The sequence below is a fragment of the Pieris napi genome, chromosome 17 (assembly GCF_905475465.1).
Source record: "Pieris napi chromosome 17, ilPieNapi1.2, whole genome shotgun sequence".
NCBI classification, from domain to species: Eukaryota; Metazoa; Arthropoda; class Insecta; order Lepidoptera; family Pieridae; genus Pieris; species Pieris napi.
Window position 1 is genome coordinate 10762777 of NC_062250.1, and position 24846 is coordinate 10787622.

The window sequence follows — 24846 nt, forward strand, 5'->3', positions numbered from 1 at the left end:
CTTATTCTACGTTTGTAGAAAAACGACACTAACAATAGAAAAAACTAAAATGTTGACTATAGCTATAGCTTCAGGGTGTCGGATTTTGTGACGGTGTGCGCGCGCATCGTATGAATTTACTCTCATAATTTTTCCCTAACGCGCCAAAAGAAGTATAACTTCGAAAATTACAATGTCAGAAATTCAAATATCGAACACTATCAATTCCTGCTTTAAGCGTTCTGAAATCTTAACCTATAAATGCTTAAGCCGATACTAATTTTAGAATTTATTACGTTATATCGAGATTCTTTAACATTGAGCCATTTTAAGCTTCTAAATTATTTACACAATTTTCAAATTTCATCAATCAAAATCGCGTTTTCATTAAAAGTTCATACTTAAACCTTAGTTCGCCATAGATCCAAACGAAAACTAAAAAGGGTCATACCCTTACACTCGAACCCTTATATAGAGACATCTGTGGAAAATTAATTAACTAAACTGTCAATGTCAGTCATTTTGTTCTTGTCAATAAATAATTAGTCGTTACTATGCATCGTGTTTTACTTATAGTAATATCACACATAAAAGCACTTCAGACAACACAGATGTAATAAAAATATAAGTGTATTAAATTTGTTTGAACGGCTACAGGCGGAGCATTCGACAATGGTATGGTGAGAGTAAAGAAATAATGAAAATTGGATCTATGCGAAAGGCACAGGAGCGGCTACTAGAGCAACGACGAACTTATATAAGAACGAACAAACGAACGTATGTAAGATGGAACAAACGAACGTTTATAAGAACGAACGAACGAACGTATGTAAGATGGTACGAACGAACGTATATAAGAACGAACGAACGTATGTAAGAACGAACGAACGTATGTAAGAACGAAAGTATATAAGAACGAACGAACGAACGTACATAAGAACGAACGTATGTAAGAACGAAAGTATATAAGAACGAACCAACGAACGTATATAAGAACGAACGAACGAACGTATATAAGATGGAACGAAGGGGTTATTTGAGCCAAAAAAATTGAAGTTATCCTTTAATGTGTAGTTTTTTCTCGACAATAATTTGATTTTTTAAGGCTTTGAGATTGACAATTAACAATTTCAATTTAATTTCAGTTGACAGTCTCGAGACTCTTACATACAGAGTGCAGCGTATAGTCATACGCTGCACTCTGTATTTAACGATTTCGACTTACGATAGTCATATTTCGCTAATTACCTTCAATCGGATAAGTCACATGTGTCAGACAGACGTGCCGTGTCGATCGGTGTCCAACGTGACGTCTTCGGGACTGGCCAGGTCCGCCCTCAGGCGAACACCTCGACCCGTCAATGTCCAACGACACGCCGCGCGCTCTGCGCTTGGAGATATTCTAGAAGATTTTAGAAAATGTGTTAGCATAGTGGATAGAATGTGCGTTTCAACCCCTTAGGCAAATAATCGGCCTTCTATGCCCGATCTCTAGCATTGCATCGATAGCATTGATGGCTCAACCAGGGCACCAATATGAACCAATATGATTCAAAATCACACAAAATTTTCAAAGTCGGTTAAATAAGTACAAAATCTCTTTGTCCCAATACCTGCAAAGCGCAGAGTCAGGCGTGTCCGGAAGCCGTTCCTCGTCAGGCGAGATGGAGCCACTGCTCTCGCTGCTAGCCTCGCTCCCACCACCGCGGTATCTTTCTACACCCTCTATAAGAAATTAATATTTAAATTTCTTTTTGTTTCCTAAACAGTCAAGTAATGTTTATAAGTGTATTAAAAAAAATCTAATTTAAATTCTTGGTTATTAAAGAGAATTTAAAAATAGAATTGCTAAGCAAAATATTTATTTAATATCAATAAAAAAAAATGGAAATACTTTAACACACATATAGAGATTGCCAGCCAGTTGGGAGTCATTAAATAATAAAAAAAAAATTCACACTTCATTAAAACACTAAAATACGTTTATATATATTAGAAAAATATTTAATACAAAAAAAATTGTATTTTTCTATAAATACAGTTCTAAATATACTTAAATTATATTTCAAAACTAAACGATTGGACTTATAAAAGAAATACCTCTTTTATCGTCGCAGTCGGGTGCGTCTTCTAGCCCGCGAAGTATTTCCACACACAGCTCTGTCTCTAATGGTACTGGGTTATCAGACTCTCTGCAATAAAGTATATAAGAAATTGTAAAGATTTCTTGTGTCATTTTATCAATTATTATTTACGCTAAAATTTCTCATTTCATTAAAAAACTTCACGAAGTTTCATCAGTTACTAATGCCGTGAAGCTTTCCAAACAAAGGTCATTCACATAAATAATGAATAAAAGCGTCCTAGTATAGAGCCTTGCAGTACACCAAAAGTAAAAATCGCAGCGATCTTTAACTCAACCGTCTAAAGATTTGTTATACCTAACTGTTTTGTTTCAATAATAACAATTACGGTTTAATATTCATTATTTTACAATTATAATGTAATAAGTCCCAAATGCAATTTTTCTTAGTCTATTTGAAAGTTGGTACTTTAATTGTTTCTTGGGAATTAGTTTAATTATTATTTTAGCTATTAATATTCACATTAAAATACCTATTATGTAGTACTAGGGCTACAGTGGCAGGGTGTGGCACTGGAGGCAAGTGAGGGGCGCGGGGGCTAAACGCACTCGCTTCCAAAGATGGCGCCGGCACTCGCGGAAGAGCTGACCCGCCCCATTCTCCCCACATACCTAAAGTATTATAAATATTAAATAATATGATATAATACTAGGAGATAAATATGATTTAACAAATTCTTGCTTCATTTAAAACTCTATTCTAATAACCTTGAAGAGAAAGTAAAAAAAAAGTGCGTGCGTACAAAGTACACATCTCAGAAGTGAAACTTTTTTGGCAAAGTAATTTTTAAGTCTTGTTCATATTTTAAATACAATTCTAAAGCTTTAGATTTCCGAGACTTAGTGGACGGAAACGAGGAATTTAATGAACTTAATTGTCATTAAAATATTAAATGACGAAAATTCATACAAATTATAAATTTATTTCTTATAATAAAAACACGTGCCATTTTAATTTACAATTCGTCTTTTGAGATTTCAATAAATTATTTTTATAAAATATAAAATAGAAATATTTCATAAATTCTCTTTACGAAATTTTAATTTTTTAAAATTCAATTTCTATAAGATAATTCACCCTTCTCACTCTCTCTCAATCGGTCTCAATCGCTCTCTCCCTTTTTTAAGACAAAAATGCTGCACATCTTCGTGACGTTCCGTAAATATTTTACCCTCATGCGCCTAAAGAAGTTTCACTTCAAAAAAAATTAGATTCAACGCTGAAACGATTCTTTCATTCTTTAGAATATTGGAAATTTTATTTTTATTTATGTTCTCAAACATCACATATTGACCAATCACAATTGAACGAGTAACGTTACGGCTTTCGATTTACTTTCCCACTAAAAGCATTAAACTTCATAAAGGGTAATTTAAGGCTAAGCGCAGAGGTCCAGAAAGGGCCGGTGGGAACCCTATTCTGTTAAGATAAGCAATTATACCACCCCATTTTGTACTTGTTTTAAAATTATATTTACAAAAAATTTTGGGTAATTATTTACGGACTTTGAATCTTTGACGTATAGATCCGCCATTAAGTATAATATTCATAAAAATATCTTACATAATTTATTTTAATTTTATTATTTACTTAACACACTGGCAGCTTTTAATTAGCTGATGCGCGTGTATTATGGGATTTGGAGAAACTTATCCAGTCTATTAAAGGTGTTTACAGATGGTGCACTGATCACACTCTCTGGAAGCCTATTCCAGCCGGCCACTACACGGTTTGGGAGAAATTTCTTTAGGGAATTTGTGTTGTGTTGAGTGGTCTTGAGGTTTAAAGAACTACCCCTCAAATGCGTATTTTCACTTAAAATAAAGAGCTTCTCAATTCCTGGAACATTATAGTGGCCAGTGAGGATTTAATAGGTTTCAATGAGATTTCCTCGTAATCTCCTACTTCCTAAATCAGTAAGGTCAAGTGCTTTCAGACGCTCATTATAAGATTTCTTCCTGAAGGACCTTATCATTTTCGTGGCTTTTCTTTGAACCCTTTCAAGCATACTAATATCCTTTATGAAATAAGGAAGGAAAATTTATATATCTTTAAGAGTGTTCTTGGTGAGAGGCATTTGAATGATTGGCTTTATAATTTAAGAATTGAGCTCACCAGGTGCAATACCCCAATCATCTCTCTCAGCGAGAACGTCAGGCGGGGCGTGGTCCCTGGCACAGCGCCCTGCCCACGTGTTCACGCCCGGACCTGCGTCTAGGGACAGGCGCGCCTCACCCTCTTCTAGAGCCATTAGGATTTCCGCATCGAACACCTGATTTAAATGAGAAATTTATTAATTCACTTACAAATATTATAGTATACTAGCTGACCCGGCAAACGTTGTTTTGCCATGTATATTATTTCTAGGAAACAATTTTTAGTTCAATGAAAATAATTATCGACTATAATAAAAATAAGGGTTGATCGTAGAGGGGTGAAAATTAGGGGTTGTATGTATTTTTGTATGATGTATCATAAAAAAATAAAAACAAAACAAGAATTCTAAAAGAGATTTTTTTTTGCTGGTGGACACCCCATATCACTTAGGGGGTTGAAAGATAGTATCCGATTCTCAGACTTACTGAATATGCATAAAAATTTCATAAGAATCGGTCGGGCCGTTTCGGAGGAGTATGGGAATGAACATTGTGACACAAAAATGTTATATATTAGATTATATACTCAAACGTTCGTTCAGAGTTAACTTAACACCAAAATACCAATAGGAAGCCAAAAATACCTCGACGAGCGTATTAGCGGCCAAGGCGTGCCAATCGCCTGGCTCCAGTCCCCTCGCGGTCCACCACTCTTCACCGCGAGCCGCGTGGCCGAACATTCGGGCCAACTCTAGGGCTGACGCGTGTATCGCTTTCTAAAAATTAACATTTAAGTTATAAATAGTAGTTATAAATATGAAGAATTTGTACGCATTTCAGAAACTCTCTGTATATTATTTCGTATCAAGTCACAATATCATCTTGAGCGCAGTCGCTGTAGAATGATAACTTCGTATGTGCAGAGAACCAAACCTTAAGGCGGGTACTGATCAACGTTACGAGGTGTAATGTAACACGTTACACAGCGAGCACCGAGCCGCTCGTTGCTCGCTTAGAGTGCTCCACCCGGCTGTCGGTATTTCGGCGAATCCTTTGACTGTTACGCGGTTCAGTCAGTACGCGTCGCACGTCGCAAGTGATTATACGTCGTTCTTCTCGCAATTATTTCATTTATTTCTTAAAACATGGAGTGGGACAAAGATAAAACTCTGCATTTTATAGAAAAAAAAGAGACCAATAAAAAAAGAACCAGTGTTGTGGAACCCAGCTCATCCAGAGCATTATAATGTTTTTTTAATATTGCAATAAATGACAAACCACCACATACGCCTCTGTTTATCAATATGTCCAGTAACAATTTTCTTCTTGTTCTTGATTTCGATGAAACATGATGATTATTAAGAAGAATGAAAGATATCAACACGTCCTCGCTGTCGGCCATCTCGTGAACGCTAACGGGGACGCTACTATTATTATTATTGCGTTTCATCCGTAAAAAATTTACCCTCATGCCCTTTAACAAAGATTCACTTCAAAAAATATATATTAGTACGAACCCTCAACTCCTGCGCAGGCATCCTGACCCTCGCCCTCGCAGCGTCACTTAGTCCAAGAGCTAGATCCCGGCGTCGAGCTGCCAACTTCTCACGACCAGAAGCCACCAGCTCGCTACATTCCTTCTCTAACTGCTTATAAGCTCCTGTCTGAAAAAAATAAATCAGACACAAAAATAATAAAGAATTCTTTTTTTATTCTATTTTAATTACTCTTTTATAACTTGATGATAATTACATTATTATTGTTTAAGAATTACCTTAGCAATTTGAACGGAAAATGGTCCAAAACAGGCGTCCACGAAATGACGGTAGTCCCTCAACGGTCGTTCGACCGCGGCTTCCAATTGCGAACCCCACGCGTTTAGTTGTTCGCATTCTGCGCGTGCGCAAACCGCCGCTAGGGCTTGTGCGGCGCTGAAAAAATCCACTCATATATAAAAAAAAAATTATAGACATACTAGCTTAATCTTCATTACACTCGATCCAATTGATTTTTTGTGTCTTAGATATATACAATAGAGAAAGGTTTCAGGCTATATAAGACTCTATACTTTTTAGATTTTTATACTTTTTTTATTGTGAACTTATAGAATTAGAATAATGCTTTATTTGCGAAGGATTTTAATAAATTCTATCTATTGAACTTACTTAGAAAAGAAAATATATAAATAAATGAATATAAAAATCTGTTTATTCATTTTAAGTACATATGCATTACAATGTGTAAGATTTGGGAACCCTTTTAAGTAAAAAATACCTGTGTCAGGGTTCCCAGCTCTTCCATAACAAACTTAAGTAAAAATTCCTTAAAATATTCCTTATATATAATTTAAGTACATCTTTTATTTTATTTACTTTTCAACTGTTATCAACACGCAATGCATGAATGAGTGTGTGGGTGCAAATGTGTGAGTGAGTGAATGAAAAAAGTGTGTAACTACATACTAGGTCTCAAAAGCATCTGGCATAGCATCAAAGGGTAGATATAAAGCAGCCTATAAATATCATGCGTGAATATATGAAGTGCATCTTACGTGATCTGATAAGACGCAGGCGCATGGAATCCAGGTCCAGCGACGCGCGTACAAAAGGCAGAGTCGTGAGCAGGCACACGCGCCCCTCTCACGATGACCCAACGCCAGGAAGCTCGCTCCCATACACCGCGGATACTCCACCATCCCACCCCACCTATTACATACAACAAATTATTAAAACAAACCCAAACAAACTTTAACGTAAAAACCACATATTTTTTAAAGTCGGTTAGAAACCAAGGTTCATATTCTTATTTGTATCTCAAGTCATAATCTCGTCTTGAGCGCTGTCAAAGATGTCAAATTTCATACAGAATAAATGACAGCTCGTGAAATTAGATTTAAGTTTGATTGACGATCTAAATTACGCCCCTAAAAGTGGAAATATATTTCAGCGTCTGATTCATTGATATTATAGTAACTTTTAGGGTCTGTGGCTAATTGTATCTACATTTAATTTTAAAATTGTGTATCGAGTCTCTGATTTTAATTAACTCTACAATTTACACTCATTGCTATGCAAATTTTAATAAAATATTGTAGTCTTTATAAGAACCTATGCCAAAAATTCATTAGACAAAAACCAAATCGTATTTCTATATGTGTAGTCTGTATGTATCTGTGGAAGTTGAAGTTGACACATGAAAACTTAGAATAATCGCGTTTAATTAATTTCTGCTACGATAAAATCTGTTTTCAGCAACGCATATCTATTGAACAATTTTCAATTCCTTATACATCTAATAATTTAAAAGATTCAACAAAATAAAACGAACAAAAATTCGGAAGTAAGCTATATATTGGGGATTGTTTAGTAAGTTGTAAAACTATAGCAAATAGCAATATTGATTAAGTGTAATTGAGTTACAGTTACACAAACTCACCAATGAGCAGTATAAACGCAGCAATGGGGCACAACAGTACGGCGACCATCACAGCGAGAACCGGCTGCAATAATCCCAATATCGCAATACGCCATAATACCACTTCCAGGAGCACAAACCACCTGAAAATTTTACATTTACTTATACGTAACATTTATCGGACGTAACATTTATCGGACGTAACATTTATCGGACGTAACATTTATCGGACGTAACATTTATCGGACGTAACATTTATCGGACGTTACATTTATCGGACGTTACATTTATCGGACGTTACATTTATCGGACGTTACATTTATCGGACGTTACATTTATAGGACGTTACATTTATCGAATGTTACATTTATCGGATGTTACATTTATCGGATGTTACATTTAGCGGACGTTACATTTATCGGATGTTACATTTATCGGACGTTACATTTATAGGACGTTACATTTATCGGATGTTACATTTATCGGACCTTACATTTATAGGACGTTACATTTATCGGATGTTACATTTATCGGATTTTACATTTAGCGGACGTTACATTTATCGGATGTTACATTTATCGGATGTTACATTTAGCGGAAGTTACATTTATCGGACGTTACATTTATCGGACGTTACATTTATCGGACGTTACATTTATAGGACGTTACATTTATCGGATGTTACATTTATCGGACATAACATTTATCGGATGTTACATTTAGCGGACGTTACATTTATCGGATGTTACATTTAAAGGACATTATATTTATAACATAATAAATGCTTAATAGGTCAATCAAAATTAAAATGAACTTAAGACTTGAAGAGATTTATATGACAAAGTAAAAATGAATATTTTTTTTATTTTTATAGAACATGGGGAAAAGTGGCTCAACTGATGTTAAGTAATATGGACTTTGAAAGCCAAAGGGCTCGCGAGTGCGTTGCCGGCATTTTTAGAATAAGTCCGCTGTTTTTTTTTAAAGATAAGATGAATTGCTTTGGATATTTATATTAACTACTAAAAAGATTCGATAAAACTCGAATTGTTACAGAATATGAGATACGTGAAATTTCGGTACCTCAAAAGGTTAGTTTTGTAAGCTGATTATTAAAACAATTACACTTAAGTATGTTGTTGATGTCTAAATATGAAAATATTTCTTCGTAATAGAGAATGTCTTTTGCGTTATAAAGACTGAATTACTGTATGGGTTTTGTGTTACACCAAACAAAATTTACGTTATTAATTTACTGCATCTTATTAATGTACTAACCTATTAAGTCCATGCGGATCAGGCGAGTCGACCTCATATATCAAGGCATTCGCCGCGTGAACAGTCAACGCGGCAAAAGGCATCCAAAATGGTACAGTCGTTGCGATTGCCAGCGCTATCAGACTTGTCAGCAACGCCGCGATCGGAAACAGAAGGAGTAAGGCGAGCGAGCCCACTCCCCCCACAATACCATAGTTCCATACACGGTTCGCTTGTCTGGATAGACCCTTGCCTAAAAGACCTGGAAAAAATAAATCAAATTATACGAACAAGTATTACGTAACGAATTTTGGGAGAGAGGGGGGGAGGACCTTTTGTAAAACGTTACGATGCGGGGCGGGGATTGAATTACGCGTTATTGTTAATATTATTTTCGACTTTTCAGTACTTTACATAATGGTAACTTTTAGGTATAAAGAGTCGCTAGGTGGTCACGAAACGTTTTACTATACACGGGTACAGAAAAACGTTACGGCGCGTTACATGGGGGAGGGGTCAATAATTTCCACAAAATTGCGTGACGTAATATTTGAACGCTCCCAAAGATATATGTCGGGGAATGCTCGGATTATCAGGAAATGTTCTAATAGAGTCAATTGACCGTGGATTTTAATTGTTGCTTTGGTTAATAATTGAGATTCCTTCTATTACTATTACGAATCATAATTATTTAATTTGATTCAATTAGTTTTGTTATTATTTAATAAAACCTTATTCTTAATCAAGTACACTTAATTCTAAATTTACAATTACTACCAGTTCGCAAGTCAAGGGCGTAGAGCGGGCAAAAAGAATTGGCAAGAAACTCTTTTTAATCACTAAGTTTTGAGTCATACAAATTGTTTGAACTGGGAAAAATTTTATTGATTAATTTACGTTTAACGACTTTAATTTAGCTTAGAATTTATTAATTGATAATTCTCTAATTTTGTTTGGGAGTTTGTTGTATAAACTAATACAATTTCCATATAAGGAGTGGTTTATCTTCTGGAGCCTATTATAACATATGAAAAAATTCGTCCTTAATAAAAAATTTAAATAATCAACGTGGAAATGGAAAAGGCGTATTAAAATATAATTAAAAACAATATAATACTTTCATAGTAATAAAAAATCCTACCTGTATCAGGCTCCGTCTCGAATCTGGTCCGTTCTTTGGAGACATGTCGCCACAGCTGCAGCAGACGAGACCACATCGTCTGAGTCTCGCTGCTGCGTTTCGGGAACAATGTTCCGTTCACCTAAAAGAACATGAAGATTAAATATTGAAATAGTAAAATTTGAACCTGTCAATTGTAGAGGAAAAAATGGTTGTGAAGGCGGTTTACGGACGATGGTTTAACGTGACAAAAACATAACAAAACATTTATAAATGATTGCATACTTAAGTCTTCGAGTGGAAGAGAGATAGATTCGGCGCTTGCGTACAATGGACGTAACGGGTCAATGAGTCATGCTTTTTCGTGCGTGCTATATTTCGATTTATTAGACGTTGTCACGTCAAAAATTCACAATATAATTTATGAAACAAGCTTTTTTGTACATCGGAAAATGAAACTTTCCTTGGTCGCATGACTTTTAGGGTAACATTTAGATAGAAAATGTATTGGATTTCAGCATACGGATGTACGTTTTTATACGTATACAAAAGAGACATAGTTCGTGCACGTGCACGTACAACTAATAAACACTTGTTTGCACTCGATTAGAAATAGAAAACTGAACGCATTCAAAATTTTATCGATTTTTTTTTACATAGTTTTTGTCTGTTATTGTGCTTTGGCGCCGAAACATCTATATTTTGAATTCCCCTAGAACCGTGGGGCAAATGTGTGTACTATGTGACGCAATAAGCTAAAAAGTAAAAACAAGAATTCAAAGTGAAAAATTAAATTAATACCTGTGATAATTCCAAGTCAGGTACGAACGGTTTGACACAGAGCAATGTGCGTAGAGAGAGCGGCGAACACCAAGGAACCATTACACCAAAGAGGAACATTATGTTCCAGGTCCAGCACCAAGTTCTGTTATATATAACTCAAACTATATATTTCCTTTTGGTATTATGTAATTAATGGGGGCGCCACATTGCTTTAAAGGACATTGTACATACATTTTTTAAAGATAAATGTTAGAAGAAGAAATTTATACGATATATTGTAGGCATTACACTCTGATTTTTAATTCCATAGAATTCTGACAGCTATCATTTTTTGACATGGCAGAGATTACAAACCATTTTGGCTTCAATACGAGTCAACATCTGACTCTATACAAACATTAATTTGTAAGTGAATGTATCCATTTTTATCAGTGCTATGCTCAAAATTAAAAATGGTTTTACGGTGAGTGATAATACAATAGTAATATTATAAACAAACATAAAATTTTTTTAAACAGGTTTACTAAACCTGGATTTTGTAGGCAGTGATGCCAACTAAAGAATAAAATAAAGTCATTAAAGTTAATTAGATTTTTTGCCCTAATATAATTTTATTGTCCTAAATTGGGTCAAATTTGTCCCTTTTTCGGTGGAGAACTTTTATTAGTTTTTTACTTTTTTTAGTACATTTATGAAATGTCAGAATTCTACGGAATTAAAAATCAGAGTATAGATTATACAACTGCATATTATGTGAGCTCAAAGTATTAGCTGTTATAATAAACTTAAGTTTTTTGTGATATTTTTTCTTATCGGTGACTACCCTCACTATTCAACAACACAAATCAAAATTAAAATCTAACCTGTGGGCGAAATTGAGCAGCCTCCACCCCGGCCACCTCGTGCTCGTACACCGGACCTTTTCTCTATCAGCGAGGAACACTGGTTGGGACGGATCAGACCGTGGCGTTACAATATTAGTAGCGCGGCTACTGATAACCGTCGGTATCCTTTCTGATCGACCTCGGAAGTGACGTATCACAGCCCAATTGCGAGGCAACCAGATACGGGTAGCCCAAGAAAATTCGCGGGTAGGAGTTTTCGCTGCCCGGAGTTCCTGTTAAAGTTGAGGGTAGTTTAAAATCTATCGTTGTTAGGTAACAGCCTACTGTACAATGCCATAATGAATAAATGAAAAATAAATTAGTAACGCTACAACGTTTCTTAGATCTGGGCCTTTTTGATTATTTGTCAATCTAATACGCAAGTACGTGATCAGCCTCCTGTGCCTGACACACGCCGTCGACTTTTTGGTCTAAGGCCGGTTGTCTCCCGATGCTTTCTTTCACCGTTCGAGCGAATGTTAAATGCGCATATATAAAGAAAGTCCATTGATGCACTGCCGGGGATCGAACCTAAGACCTCCGAGATGAGTGTCACACGCTCTAATAAAAAGTTCTAATATGTAACTACTAAACGAATACATCAACCACTAGCGTGTATTTTTTCTCGATCTCTCTTACTCGCTCTCTCAATTTTTCGCTCACTATCGGTCTCTCCCACCTCTTGATCTTTCTTACTTGCTTGCTTCCTACTCTCGCTCCATTGCTATTTGCTTCATGCTACGTTCGCCCTTTCTCACTCTCTCTCAATCGGTCTCAATCGCTCTCCCTTTTCTTCAACAAAAACGCTGCACATCTTCGTGACGCTAGTATTATTATTATTATTGCGTTTCATCCGTAAAAAAATTACCATTATGCGCCTAAAGAAGTTTGACTTCAAAAATATATTTTAATTGGTAAATAAACAAAATACAATCTCACCTTTAAAAGCAGAGGCTCCCGATCCCTCATAAACGTCAGATCGCGAAGCAAAAAGTATCTATGCTGATGTAATTTATGGGCTTGCATCGCTGCTGCCGCATCCTCCATACCGGTCCATCTCAATTCGTCCTTTAACCTCTGCGCAGCTAGGGCCAATCTCTCTTTACGCCAGGCGTCCGCCCGCGACAGTATTGGGTGGGAAGCACGAAGTCTAATAAATTAATAAATCTCTATATACAGGATGGTCAAAAAGTCGTGGACCACGATACTATTTTGAAAAATAAATGATTATTTGCGTGAGACACTGTAGTTGATATAAATAATAATAAAATATTATTAGTAAACACAAAAGATTAGAACGTGTAGGTACTTTAGACTTTTAAAATCTACTAAGGTTAGGTTAGTAACAAGTCCGTTCCGCACGAAGTCTCGAAATAAAAGTGAGTCAACGCCGGTGTTGCCACGCTTTATATAGGTTTCTGCTACAAGATGGCGTTAGTCCGCTAACAGTATGATATGATATGTACGCTACAAATAATATAAGAATTGAGTTTGACTAATAATGTCAAATGTAAAATTTCTTAAGACAAATTTGCGCGCCATTGTATGTGTCAGAATATGCTTACGATTGTATCATCGTACACATTTTTGTACCATTTTCTTGCAATAAATAAATAATAAAATTATAATGCACGCGAGATTTTAAAAGTTAGTTAAAAGGTAGTTAAAAGTTACATATATATTGGTTAAAAAATAAAAGCGTAAACAAAATGTAAACAATCATCGCACACTTAAAGCCAATATGAGCCCTTTACATTTTAGCTACTCATAAATTGTAATTTAACATTCTCATTTCCGATAATGTCCAATACATAAGTGTCATTTAGATTTGTGAACCCTTAGATAAGCCATCCGAACTATTCACGTGTCTCAGGTATTACTTACCTAGCCTCGGCTGTTGCTAGACCGGCTTCTAGTTTACGGCGAACTCCTTCTTGAGCCCTGAAAAATGTAATTAAGGGTAAAAAAAAAATTAAAAAAAAAAACTTAGCCATACGTCGTTACTGACTATTGTGACTATGTATGTGAGCAAAATAGGTGAAAAAATAATAAAAGACAATGAGAGTGGAGGAATAATAATTATTAATTAATATCCTTTTTTATTTTTCATTAGTTTTAATTTTTTTTTTATCTTTTCAAATTCTTTCAAATTCATATAGGTAAACAAGTACACTTATGGACGTCAACAGAAAAGATGTTAAATCGATTCAGAATTTACATTTACTACCAGTTCGCAAGTCAAGGGCATCACCATAACGAGTGGTTTATCAGTGTACCAAGCGATGGCCAGCTTTTATAAATAAATATATATCTCTCTGTCTAAGCGTTCATTTAATACAAGGCTAACCTAACCTATTGATGGCGGCGGCTGCTCGCAACTGTTCGGCGAGCAGTTCGGGAACGTTCGGGCCCAGAGACGCCAGTTGCGTACACGACATCACGCCTGCGCACACGCGCGATACGTACTCGCGCATCGCGGCCGTTGATACTTCCTAAAAAAAAGCGTTTGTGTGTACAAAGTCAGAAGTGAAACTTCTGTGGCAAACTAATCTTTAAGTGTTGTTCATATTTATAAAAATCTAAAAGTTTAGATTTCCAATACTTAAAGAGACGGTAAAAAGAAGATATGTTAGGAATTTAATTAATTGTCATTAAAATATTAAGTGTCGAATAAAAAATAATAATTTTAGTTCATACTGCACAACACAGTTTGACAACTTGATTCTGCGTCCTGAAAGAAGTTTGACTTCAAAAAGCAACATGGCGCGTAACCGAAAAACGTGACGATTTGCTACAAAATTTCTCCCATACGTCGATAAAGAAGTTTCACTTCAAAAATACTTTTAGCCGTATTTTGAGTCGTTTTTAGGTGAAGCTAAAAATAATATAAATAAAATACGCCCGCCCCAGTGCCGTCCTGCATCAGCAGGCCCCCAACAATTACATCGCCAGTTAGGCTCTGCTCTGAGCGGATAAACACGAGCAAAGAAGCCACTTGGACCTTTAGGCCAGTCAGTCCGGTCGAGGATCTTAGGTACAGAATGAGCATCACCTTCCTTCATACATAAATAAAGTAAAGTAAAAAATAATTTAATCATATAGGTAACATAATGTACACTTTTGACTCGTCAGTATAGAAATACATATTAATGCATCTAATTTTACATTTACTGCCAGTTCTCAAATCAAGGGCGTAGAACTGGCAATAAACTCTCCGCCACTCTTTTTAATTGCCATTTTTTTTTACACAACGTTTGTAAGGAGCTTCAACCATTACACCACCATGTTCCACATGACATATCAAGTAATTAATAATAATAACATAAATTAAAAAAAAAAAACAAAGTCTTGTCCTCTATCAGCAGGAGGCATGGTGAAATAAGAGCACGCACTTACATTGTCGTGAGAAAAACACGTAAACACAGTCAAAATAACCAACATCACCGCAAACACGAGTTCAAGTACGACCACAAGTAGCACCCGTTCACGAGCATGACGCATGGCCAGCCATCGGCCCCCGACGCATGGACGCCGCCACAAGCAATGACATTTAAGCGAGCATGACGATCCTCGAAATGTGAACTTGGCATAAGAAAATAATAATAATACTACTTATACTGACTACATACCTCTTCAATATCCTTAATAGGCACCTTCTGGCTCGCAAGATGAGCTGCTCTCTTTTCGCGAAAGTGTAGGAACCAGCCTCTCGACTCCCGCTCTAATATCGCCTGTAGAGACCCAGCGGCTTTGCGTAGCAGTTCTCGTCTGTACAGTCTTAAATCCACCTAAAAGAAAAAAAAGTATTATAGAGATAAAAAAGAAATGTCAAAAATTTGCATAAACTATTTTATTTCACAAGTACTTGTAGTAATTTAAGTGTGTGACCATTATTTTTTCATTATTGCTTTGAGATGTGATGAGGAGCATGATATAATGTTATGGTAAAAATCTATTTCAAAGAAAGATTTCAATTTATAATGAAAGTAAAAAAAAAGTATATACAAATGTGAATTGTGAACCAAAGTTTGTATTAATTACATTCATAAGAATCGGTCGAGCCGTTTCGGAAGGGTATGGGAACGAACATTCGTGACACGAGAATTTTATATATTAGATATTTATATATATATAAATTACTTGTGTCCGCTGCGGCGTAGTATAAATGTGGGGGACGCGTGGAGCGGCGCGTTGTACGTCCCGCGCGTCGCTCTTTTCGGACGCCGCACGACGCATCGCACGCGTCACCCACGCTGCTAAAGCCGCTACATCTTCGCGGTTCTCTGGCTATATTAAAACATTGTATCTGTTTAGTGAAAACAAGAAATATCAAAGGAAATTTATCTGGTACTGTATGTTTAAATTACATGGGGTTTAAAGTACAAGTATATAGTAATAGGTTAAGAGAGGTTCTGGAAAGAAACCGGTAGAAACATATCCGCTCCGGATGCTGACATCGAGGCTTAGACATGAGCTGCCGATTAAAGTTATTTATTTACACTTCATTGCCATAATACACATACTTATACATATAGAAAAAAAACAAAAAGTAAGTAGGTTACATAAGTTAGTTATAGGAAAAGGTTTTTAAAGTTAGAATACCTTGCATATAAGTTCAGCGACTAAATATCTCGAACGCTCCTCTCGTATTTTCTTGTCTAGATCTCTGGCTTCCAGAGAAGGCATACCAAAAGCTAAATCTAAAAGCCTGTAATAGTAATTAATTATTAGTTAAGTGTTTTACATTACACTCGCTCGTACGGTCAAGGGAAACATCGTGAGGAAATCGGCTGTAGTCCCAAAAAGTTAGACCGAAGGCTGGCTAGAAGGATGGCTTCGACATCAAAAGCCCACACCTAACAGCGCGAAGTGCCACTGGTTTTTTTAAACTTATATGAAGATATTATTGCGACTTCTTTCATTCAATATATAGTACTATAGGCTCTCAAGATCTCCCTTTAAAATTCTTGTACATATTTTTTTGAAGAGAAACTTCTTTAGGCGCATGAGGGTAATTTTTTTTTAAGGATGAAACGCAATAATAATAATATAAGCGTCACGAACGAGAACGAGAGAGAGTGATAAGGGATAATTACCTTATTAAAATTCTATTTTTAAAATTAAAATGTTGTAAAGAGAATTTATGAAATATTAATAAAAAGAGCCAAAGAAGTTTCACTTCTGACATGACGCACTTTTTATTCTAATAATTGTAGATGAAAAGATGGAAACCTAAATATGTAATACGTACAATGCTTAAGACGAGACTGTCACTTAAGTTAACGGGCCAAAATAAGAGTCTATTACCACAATTACACTGCCGCAAGTATTGGCCAAAATATCAATATCAAATTCAATTTCAAAAGTTTATTATTTATTAGGTACAATTTGTACACTTATGCAAGTCAAATTTACGCCATCCGTTCATTACTTTACAAGAAACTCAGCAAGTTCGTTTCTCCTTTTACATTATTCATTTCTAGAAATACAGTCTCCAGGGAGAGTTCACCAGAGCACACTCAGTTCTCAGGCTGTGGCAGCACAGGTGACGTACTAACATACGATGCCCTGACCGACAGGGTTCATAAAAACGAAAATAAATTTAACATATTTCTAAATAAATGAATACCTGTGTAGCCCATCAAGGAGGGCTTTCGCGCCAGCTACGACCGAGATAGCTTCATCCCTTATAAGCCTATCTCTAGCTACCACAACGATCAGCGCCACAGCCCTCGCAATATGGCGATAGAGCTCTTCCCTCGCCCGAATTCTGCCACGTTGCAACCATCCAGCTACGCGCCATACGTGGGTCTGACCCGGGAAATGTCGGGACGGGACTTCGAACTCACTGAAAATTTATATAAGTTATTTTTCTTTTCTTTTAGTTGACCAAAAATATACATATTTAAAAGGGGGGAGCTAGTAGGTAGCACGATTCGGCGCAATAACAGCTGTTCCAGCAGTGTGGTCGTTCAAGTTTTACGTAAGTACTATAGGGGGGAGGGGGGTCTCTTTCTTATCTGGCATTACGTCAACAGTAATTATATTTTTTATACATATTACCCACACATTGTCTATGCTTGAATACGAAATGCATTTTTGAGGATTCCTACAAAAATTAATACGCTTATGTATTATTATTTTTGAGAGCTTTTCTTACTTTTGCTGACAAGAGAGGGGAGGGGGGATAAATTGCAGTAAATCGGCTTACGTAATACTTGGACGGCCCCAGTTGTGGAAGCTATAAAAATGAATTTGCTCATATATCCTAGAACTTTGGATCGAATAAATTAAAAACGTTATATTCCTCTTCTAGACTTTATTATTTGTCCTATACAGGTTCAATAACTTCATGAGTTACTGGCTTCAGTGTGCGACTCTCATGAGATCGTAGGTTTGATCCTAGGCTGGACTTTCTATGTGCGCATTTAACATTCGCTCGAACGGTGATGGAAAAGATAGTAAGGAAACCGGCTTGCCTTAGACCCAAAAAGTCGACGGCGTGTGTCAGACACAGGAGGCTGATCACCTACTTGTCTATTAGATTGACAAATGATCATGAAACAGATTTAGAAATCAGAAGCCCAGATATAGAAAGGTTGTAGCGCCAATGTTTTTTTTTTTAATTTCTTACATTTTGCGGATTAGATACTTACGGACAACAAACACAATCTAGCTAGACACGGTAGATGAAAATACATGCGAAAATCGATATATTGTCGAGGCCAAACAATATTTACTAAAACACGCAATTGTATATATTATACAAGTACTTATTGGTTTTACCACATAAAAAAAAACTTTTGTACCAATAATAGTAAAATTTACTACCGATGGTAATTTACTTATAGACGTGTCTATTAAAACTACTAGTCGTAGTATTGCAACCGGGCGTAGTTTATAAGAAAAATGGCCAAGCTACAAAAGGGAAGTTTTTGCATTGGAATTATACACAGGTAAATAAGCATATTTAAATCTAAATCACACAGGAGACAGATTAAATATGTATTGTAAATTATAAATGAATTCTGTATGGTCAATGGTGGTCATGGTAACATGCAATGTGAGAGGGGTATTTAGGCAGGAATTGTATTTTAATAGAACTTCAAAATAACTTTCGTTAATGCTTCTACTAGATCCGTTAACCTTTAGTTTTGTATGTTTGTCCACAAATTTCACGAAAACTAATTCATGCCGTTTTGATTGCGTTCATTTTATTTATATAAATATAATGCAACTCTCAATGTATACTTATTTCAATTTAGGGAACAGGGTAAGTTTCATCAAAATCGGTGCAATCGTTTAGGGGATATTGTTTTCCACCACACTAGAGGAAACATGATAAAGATATTTAATAAATAAATGTTACTTTTTTGATTTCCAGTTGACATTTGGAGTCGGTTTGTTTTTTATTATGTACTTTTAATAGCGATTTTATTTATACAATATGTGAAATGTAAAATACACCTTGTTGGTCTATTGGCTTCAGCGTGCGACTCTATCACTGAAGTTGTAGGTTCGATCCCCGGCTGTGCACCAATGGACATTCTTTCTATATGCGCATTTAACATTGAACGGTGAAGGAAATCATCGTGACAAAACCGGCATGCCTTCGACCCAAAAAGTCGACGGCGTGTGTCAGGCACCGTAGGCTGATCACCTACTTGCCTATTAGATTGACAAATGATCGTGAAACAGATACCACAGATACCCAGAAATAAAAATGTTGTAGATTTATATTTAATTTTAAGGCATTAGGCACGTAAGAAATTCGTATGAACAAGCTATAACCATACAATTCCTGCCCATAGACAAACAGAAAGGTATACTACATATACATATAACATACCCCCTTTGGCGTATTGTATCCAATTGCTTAGTATTTAACTTCTTCGGCATAAATTTTTCCTTGTGCCAGCTTAAGAACAAAAACTTATGTACTAACATGATAATGAATGAATTTTTCTAAGCAAAAAATATGATTTTTCTAAATGATCTCGGGTTTGTAAATAAACAAGTATTAAGAAAAGTAATAACTTTGTTCAATTAGTTTAGAATGTTCACAACAGATCTTATTAGTAGCTTTGTATTTCTGCATGCTTTATTAAATCTGGTAATTAGTACCAATCGTGACAGCAAAACCATCTTTAAGATAATATTTTTGATATTAATCTTAGCGATATCAGCGGTTTAGATTCTAAAAAACTATCAAAATTGGGTACAAAAATACAGGACTGATTGGAAGTTGAAGAGTTTCAAATCTTTTGTAGTGAAACTTCTTTAGGCGCATGAGGGTAAAATTTTTACGGAACGTCACGAAGATGTGCAGCGTTTTTGTCGAAGAAAAGGGAGAGAGTGAGAAGGGTGAATTACCTTATAGAGATTATATTTATAATTAAAATATCGTAAAGAGAATTTATGAAATGTTAGTATATTATATTTTATGCAAAATCATTTTTGAAATCTCAAATGACGAATTTCAAATGCCACGTGTTTTTATTATCGAAGAAAAAAATTAAAAAATTAAAGTATAAATAGCATTAATTTTCGACACTTAATATTTTAATGACAATTAAATTCATTGAATTCCTAACATATCTTCCTTTTCCCTCCCTCTAAGTCTCGGAAATCTAAAGTTTTAGATTTGTATAAGTATGAACAACACATCAAAATTAGTTTACCAAAAAAGTTTCACTTCTGACATGTGTACTTTGTACGCACGCATTTTTTTTTATAGAACAGGGGACAAACAGGGGAGGCTCACCTGATGTTAACTGATACCGACATCCATAGACACTCGCAAGAGGGCTCGCGAGTGCGTAGGCCTTTTAAGAATTATTACGCTCTTCTCTTGAAGGACCCTAAGTGGAATTGGTTTGGAAATACTTCAGTGGGCAGCTGGTTCCACAGTACTGCGCGGCAAAAACTGCCTTAAGAAACGCTCAGTTGTGGAACGACGGACGTGGTTATACGGGTTTAATTTCGTATTCTCGACGTCCGATGATGAAACACAGCTGTAGGTATAAATCATATATCGTTAAAGGTAACTAATTATACGAATTTGAACGACATGAACGTACTACGTGAAACGTTTAAACAACGTATCAAAGCGTTATGATTGTTTTATGACCGTTGATTTTTTAGGAGGCAAACGACATACTTAACAGTGGGTTGCCGGCTTTTGATGGAGGTGAGTCTCCGTATCATCGCTTGAACTCTCCGACTCGATCTGCATCCTATATTGCTGACATACCCTGTGCTATATCCTCGTCATCATTTCTTCCCATGCATCAACCTTACATTCCCATCAAGCCAGTCGATCTCCTAACTCTTATCCGAGCAGACGTGCTCATATTTTGTTCTACTTTCTTTGTATATTAGATTCTAAGTCAATATACAGGGTGGCCAAAAAGTCGTGGATCAAACGCAAATAGGGGATAGGTGAGGTCATCAGCGGCAAAAAATTGTTCTACGGGAGGTCTCTAAGGTCAACCCCTGCAGAAGTATGATTTATTTTGGTTTTTATATGAAAATTGACTTTTTTTACTAATTCTTATTAAAATTCGCAAAAAATCTACATCCTGTATCTTTTTCATAATATCCACTAGATTGGTACTGATGAGTTCTTGCGTTAGACATACTATTTATAGTTGTTTATTGAGTGTATTGAAGATAATATTAAGTTATACGATATAAATTTTTTTCAAATCAAAACTTTTTGTTTATTTCGGACCCCACTGTGAAAAAAAATTACTCTACCGAAAAGTGACCCTGTATTACAAGTTTTGGCGCATGTAATATGGATTCTGAAAAGGTATTACACATGGCCATGAGTCGCTCTAATATCTTTCTAGGACGAAAAAACAACAACGATTCGGACTTATGATAGATTATTTACCTACCTGTGACCAGTACTGTGTGAATCGGACTAGATTCAAAAAATTGGACAGATGGCTGGAAGGTTACGTAGGAATTTGATTAGACGGTGCAGATTAAGTATTATGGTCAGAGTCAGGAATTTTGAGCATATTTTATTGTAAAATATTTTGTTTCCTACAAACAACAATTGAGAAATAATTGTTTTAATACAATTATTATTTCACAATCGTTGTTTGTAATTCTTCCTAGAAAGATATTAGAGCGACTCATGGCCATGTGTAATACCTTTTCAGAATACATATTACATGCGCCAAAACTTGTAATACAGGGTCACTTTTCAGTAGAGTAATTTTTTTTCACAGTGGGGTCCGAAATAAACAAAAAGTTTTGATTTGAAAAAAATTTATATCGTATAACTTAATATTATCTTCAATACACTCAATAAACAACTATAAATAGTATGTCTAACGCAAGAACTCATCAGTACCAATCTAGTGGATATTATGAAAAAGATACAGGATGTAGATTTTTTGCGAATTTTAATAAGAATTAGTAAAAAAAGTCAATTTTCATATAAAAACCAAAATAAATCATAACTCTGCAGGGGTTGACCTTAGAGACCTCCCGTAGAACAATTTTTTGCCGCTAATGACCTCATCTATCCCCTATTTGCGTTTGATCCACGACTTTTTGGCCACCCTGTATATATATATTTATTGAAATCCTTATAATCTTTTTTTTAAAAGATCCCAATCAATTTCCGCGTAACAGATCGATCTCTATCAAAATAATTTCCGATAGCTACACTTCTGTGCAATGTCGTCTTGTAATAAATTTTAAATGATGAATGATTGGGAATGATTTTCATTCATTGATCATTTAGAAATAACATACCATCTGTAGATTTAATCCTAGTTTTTCAATGCATGTTAAAACCATACATGGACAATTGGCAAATTGCTTTCATTGACAATTCTTATTGATTCAATTTTTGAATTTTTTTTTATGCTACAGGATGCAAACGGGCAGGCGGCTCACCTGATGTTAAGTGATACCTTCTGCCGCCCATGGACACTCACATTGCCAGAAGGGTCACCAGTGCGTTGCCGGCCTTTTAAGAATTTGTACGCTCTTTTCTTGAAGGACCCTAAGTCGAATTGTTTCGGAAATACTTCAATGAGCAGCTGGTTGCACATACTCGTAGTGGTGGTGCGATGTTTAAGACAGACTCCGTAAAAAAAAAAAAAAAAGTTTCTGTTGTGTAAATTCACATTGAAATTTTTCTGAGTCACTACGGTTAATTGAAATTAATGATGAGGGGAATGGTAATCAAAAAGCGTCGTCCTCATGTAAATGATTTAAATTGTTACTGCATTGTTTTAGTAACTTAGTATACTGCTATCGTGGATTATTTACATGGGATAAAATCCTGGTTTCTATACCACACAGTCCTACAAAGTACCTACTCACTAATAAACGGCGCTGTTTAGTTAAAAGGCTAGGCTGTTCATTGAACGCCTTATAAGCTAATTGGCTGCGACATATACATATGAAGGAAACTTATTTAAGAAAAAGATTTAGAAATGTCTGCCTTGTCGGATGATATAATGTTAATATTATATTGCAAAAAAGAAATAAGTCTTAAATGTTTTATTTGATATATATTTTTAGTGCAACTATAAAATACTATTATATTTTAATAGTAAAAACACATTATAATAAAAAAATATTTTTTAAAATACTTAAGAAAAATAAATATAGAAAATTGTTATGCATTTAAATAAGACTGAAATTAAATCTAATGGCAACACACAAAAGCTTTGTATGAATAGAATTTTAAACAAGACTTCTTTGTTACACATTTACATAATACATTTGTTGAATGGGACACAGCGCACTTTTTGTTACCTGTTGTTCTATTGTTTGAGGTATATTAAACAAATTGTCACATATCTTACACCTGACAACTAAAATATTACTATTAATGAATTGAGTATAGAAAATCAAATTTAATATTTTGTTTTCTATATACAACAACATATTCAAGACAAGTTGAATAGTCAAGAATAAAAGTTTAGTTGCTAAACCAGATTTGATAAAGTTGAATAAATATACCAAATTATGAGTGATTGAAAGAATATTTTTTTACATTTATTAGTCTTAGCATTATTAATTTATTTGTCCGTTTCGATCTGTTTCTTATTTGCACTTATATCACTTTAATTACATACCCTCTCTCTCTAATTGAATGTAGCTGCTTTGGTGATAGGGGATGCGGCTCAACCCCAGCATCCAGAGCCGCTGCATCTATCTCATCACATGGTGGTGCAACTATAATGTCTGAAGGATGATTTCCTGCCCCGGTGAATCGAGATTGGGGTAAAACTAAAAGTAAAAATACTGCTCTATAGTAATAATAATAATATATAATAATAATAATTCAATCTAAATAAAATGCTATATTATTATCACAATATAATAAGTATCTAAGCATACAAGTATTAACTGACTTCTAGCAACAGTTACTTGAAAAGAAATCAAACTGATATTTATAAAACTTGAACTCTTCTCTAAGTTAGAATTATAATCAAATTAATTGGGGATCATCTTGATAAGTTTTAGTTTTCAAGAAATTTGTTAAAAATCATTCATGTACTTGGAAGCTTAAATTAAATATTATCTAACATACAGGTCTAATTTAAAAAAAACATTAATTTGTACTAACTCTTATGATTCTTACCGATAGGAAATGTTTTCCAATGATACAGAAAATCCTCTGCAACTTGTTTTATGTTATTTACGAGTTGTTCTACTTCAGGAGGAGCTCCAACTAGGTTTACATTAAAATGCAGAGGTTCCCTTTCAGGTGCCGGGGCTTCAAGTAGCAAAGAATTAGGACGCGATGCCCGCTCGCCCTCTCCAGACATCTTCTTCAGCTTCTTATTTCACAAATTGAACTAATCACATAATGATATAGTGGGCGCTGTCGCCGGAGATATCACTTAATGCAGGCTTCTTTATTTACTTGCATTGCCTACATTTGTTCAATCGGAACGGCTGCCCAATCAATTGGAACAACCAGTACATTTTTGTTTAATAAAATATAAAATTTTATACATCTACATCGGGTTTAGCTATATGTGAGCTTTTAAAATTAGGATTGAACTTTTAAGAATGCTTAATGCTATGCAGACAAAAGGAATAAGACAAAAAATTAACAGAAAATAGTCCATAGAAAAAAAATAATAATTGAAGTTAATAGTCATGGTGATTGATGTGATGGATTCAAA

At 35.2% G+C, this 24846-nt stretch overlaps 1 protein-coding gene across 2 annotated transcripts; it reads right to left on the bottom strand.

Moving 5' to 3' along the window:
* Positions 1-1180: 1180 nt before the first annotated feature.
* Positions 1181-24816, bottom strand: LOC125057998. 2 transcript variants are annotated; one of them, XM_047661989.1, is made up of 24 exons: positions 24297-24816; positions 23788-23941; positions 19527-19595; positions 17307-17525; positions 16280-16385; positions 15818-15964; positions 15307-15465; positions 14030-14169; positions 13562-13618; positions 12617-12827; positions 11657-11910; positions 10812-10935; positions 10032-10152; positions 8912-9152; positions 7655-7776; positions 6771-6924; positions 5994-6150; positions 5737-5883; positions 4864-4995; positions 4239-4395; positions 2596-2734; positions 2080-2171; positions 1593-1704; positions 1181-1381 (listed from the first exon to the last, which is right to left on the bottom strand). In XM_047661989.1, exons 1-24 carry the CDS (start codon positions 24481-24483, stop codon positions 1252-1254), a joined length of 3531 nt encoding a protein of 1176 aa, XP_047517945.1. In that variant the 5' UTR covers positions 24484-24816; the 3' UTR covers positions 1181-1251. The 2 variants fall into 2 exon arrangements, with proteins under 2 accessions (XP_047517945.1, XP_047517946.1); XM_047661990.1 differs by lacking the exon at positions 19527-19595 and having other exon boundaries at positions 24297-24813.
* Between the last annotated feature and the right edge of the window lie 30 nt (positions 24817-24846).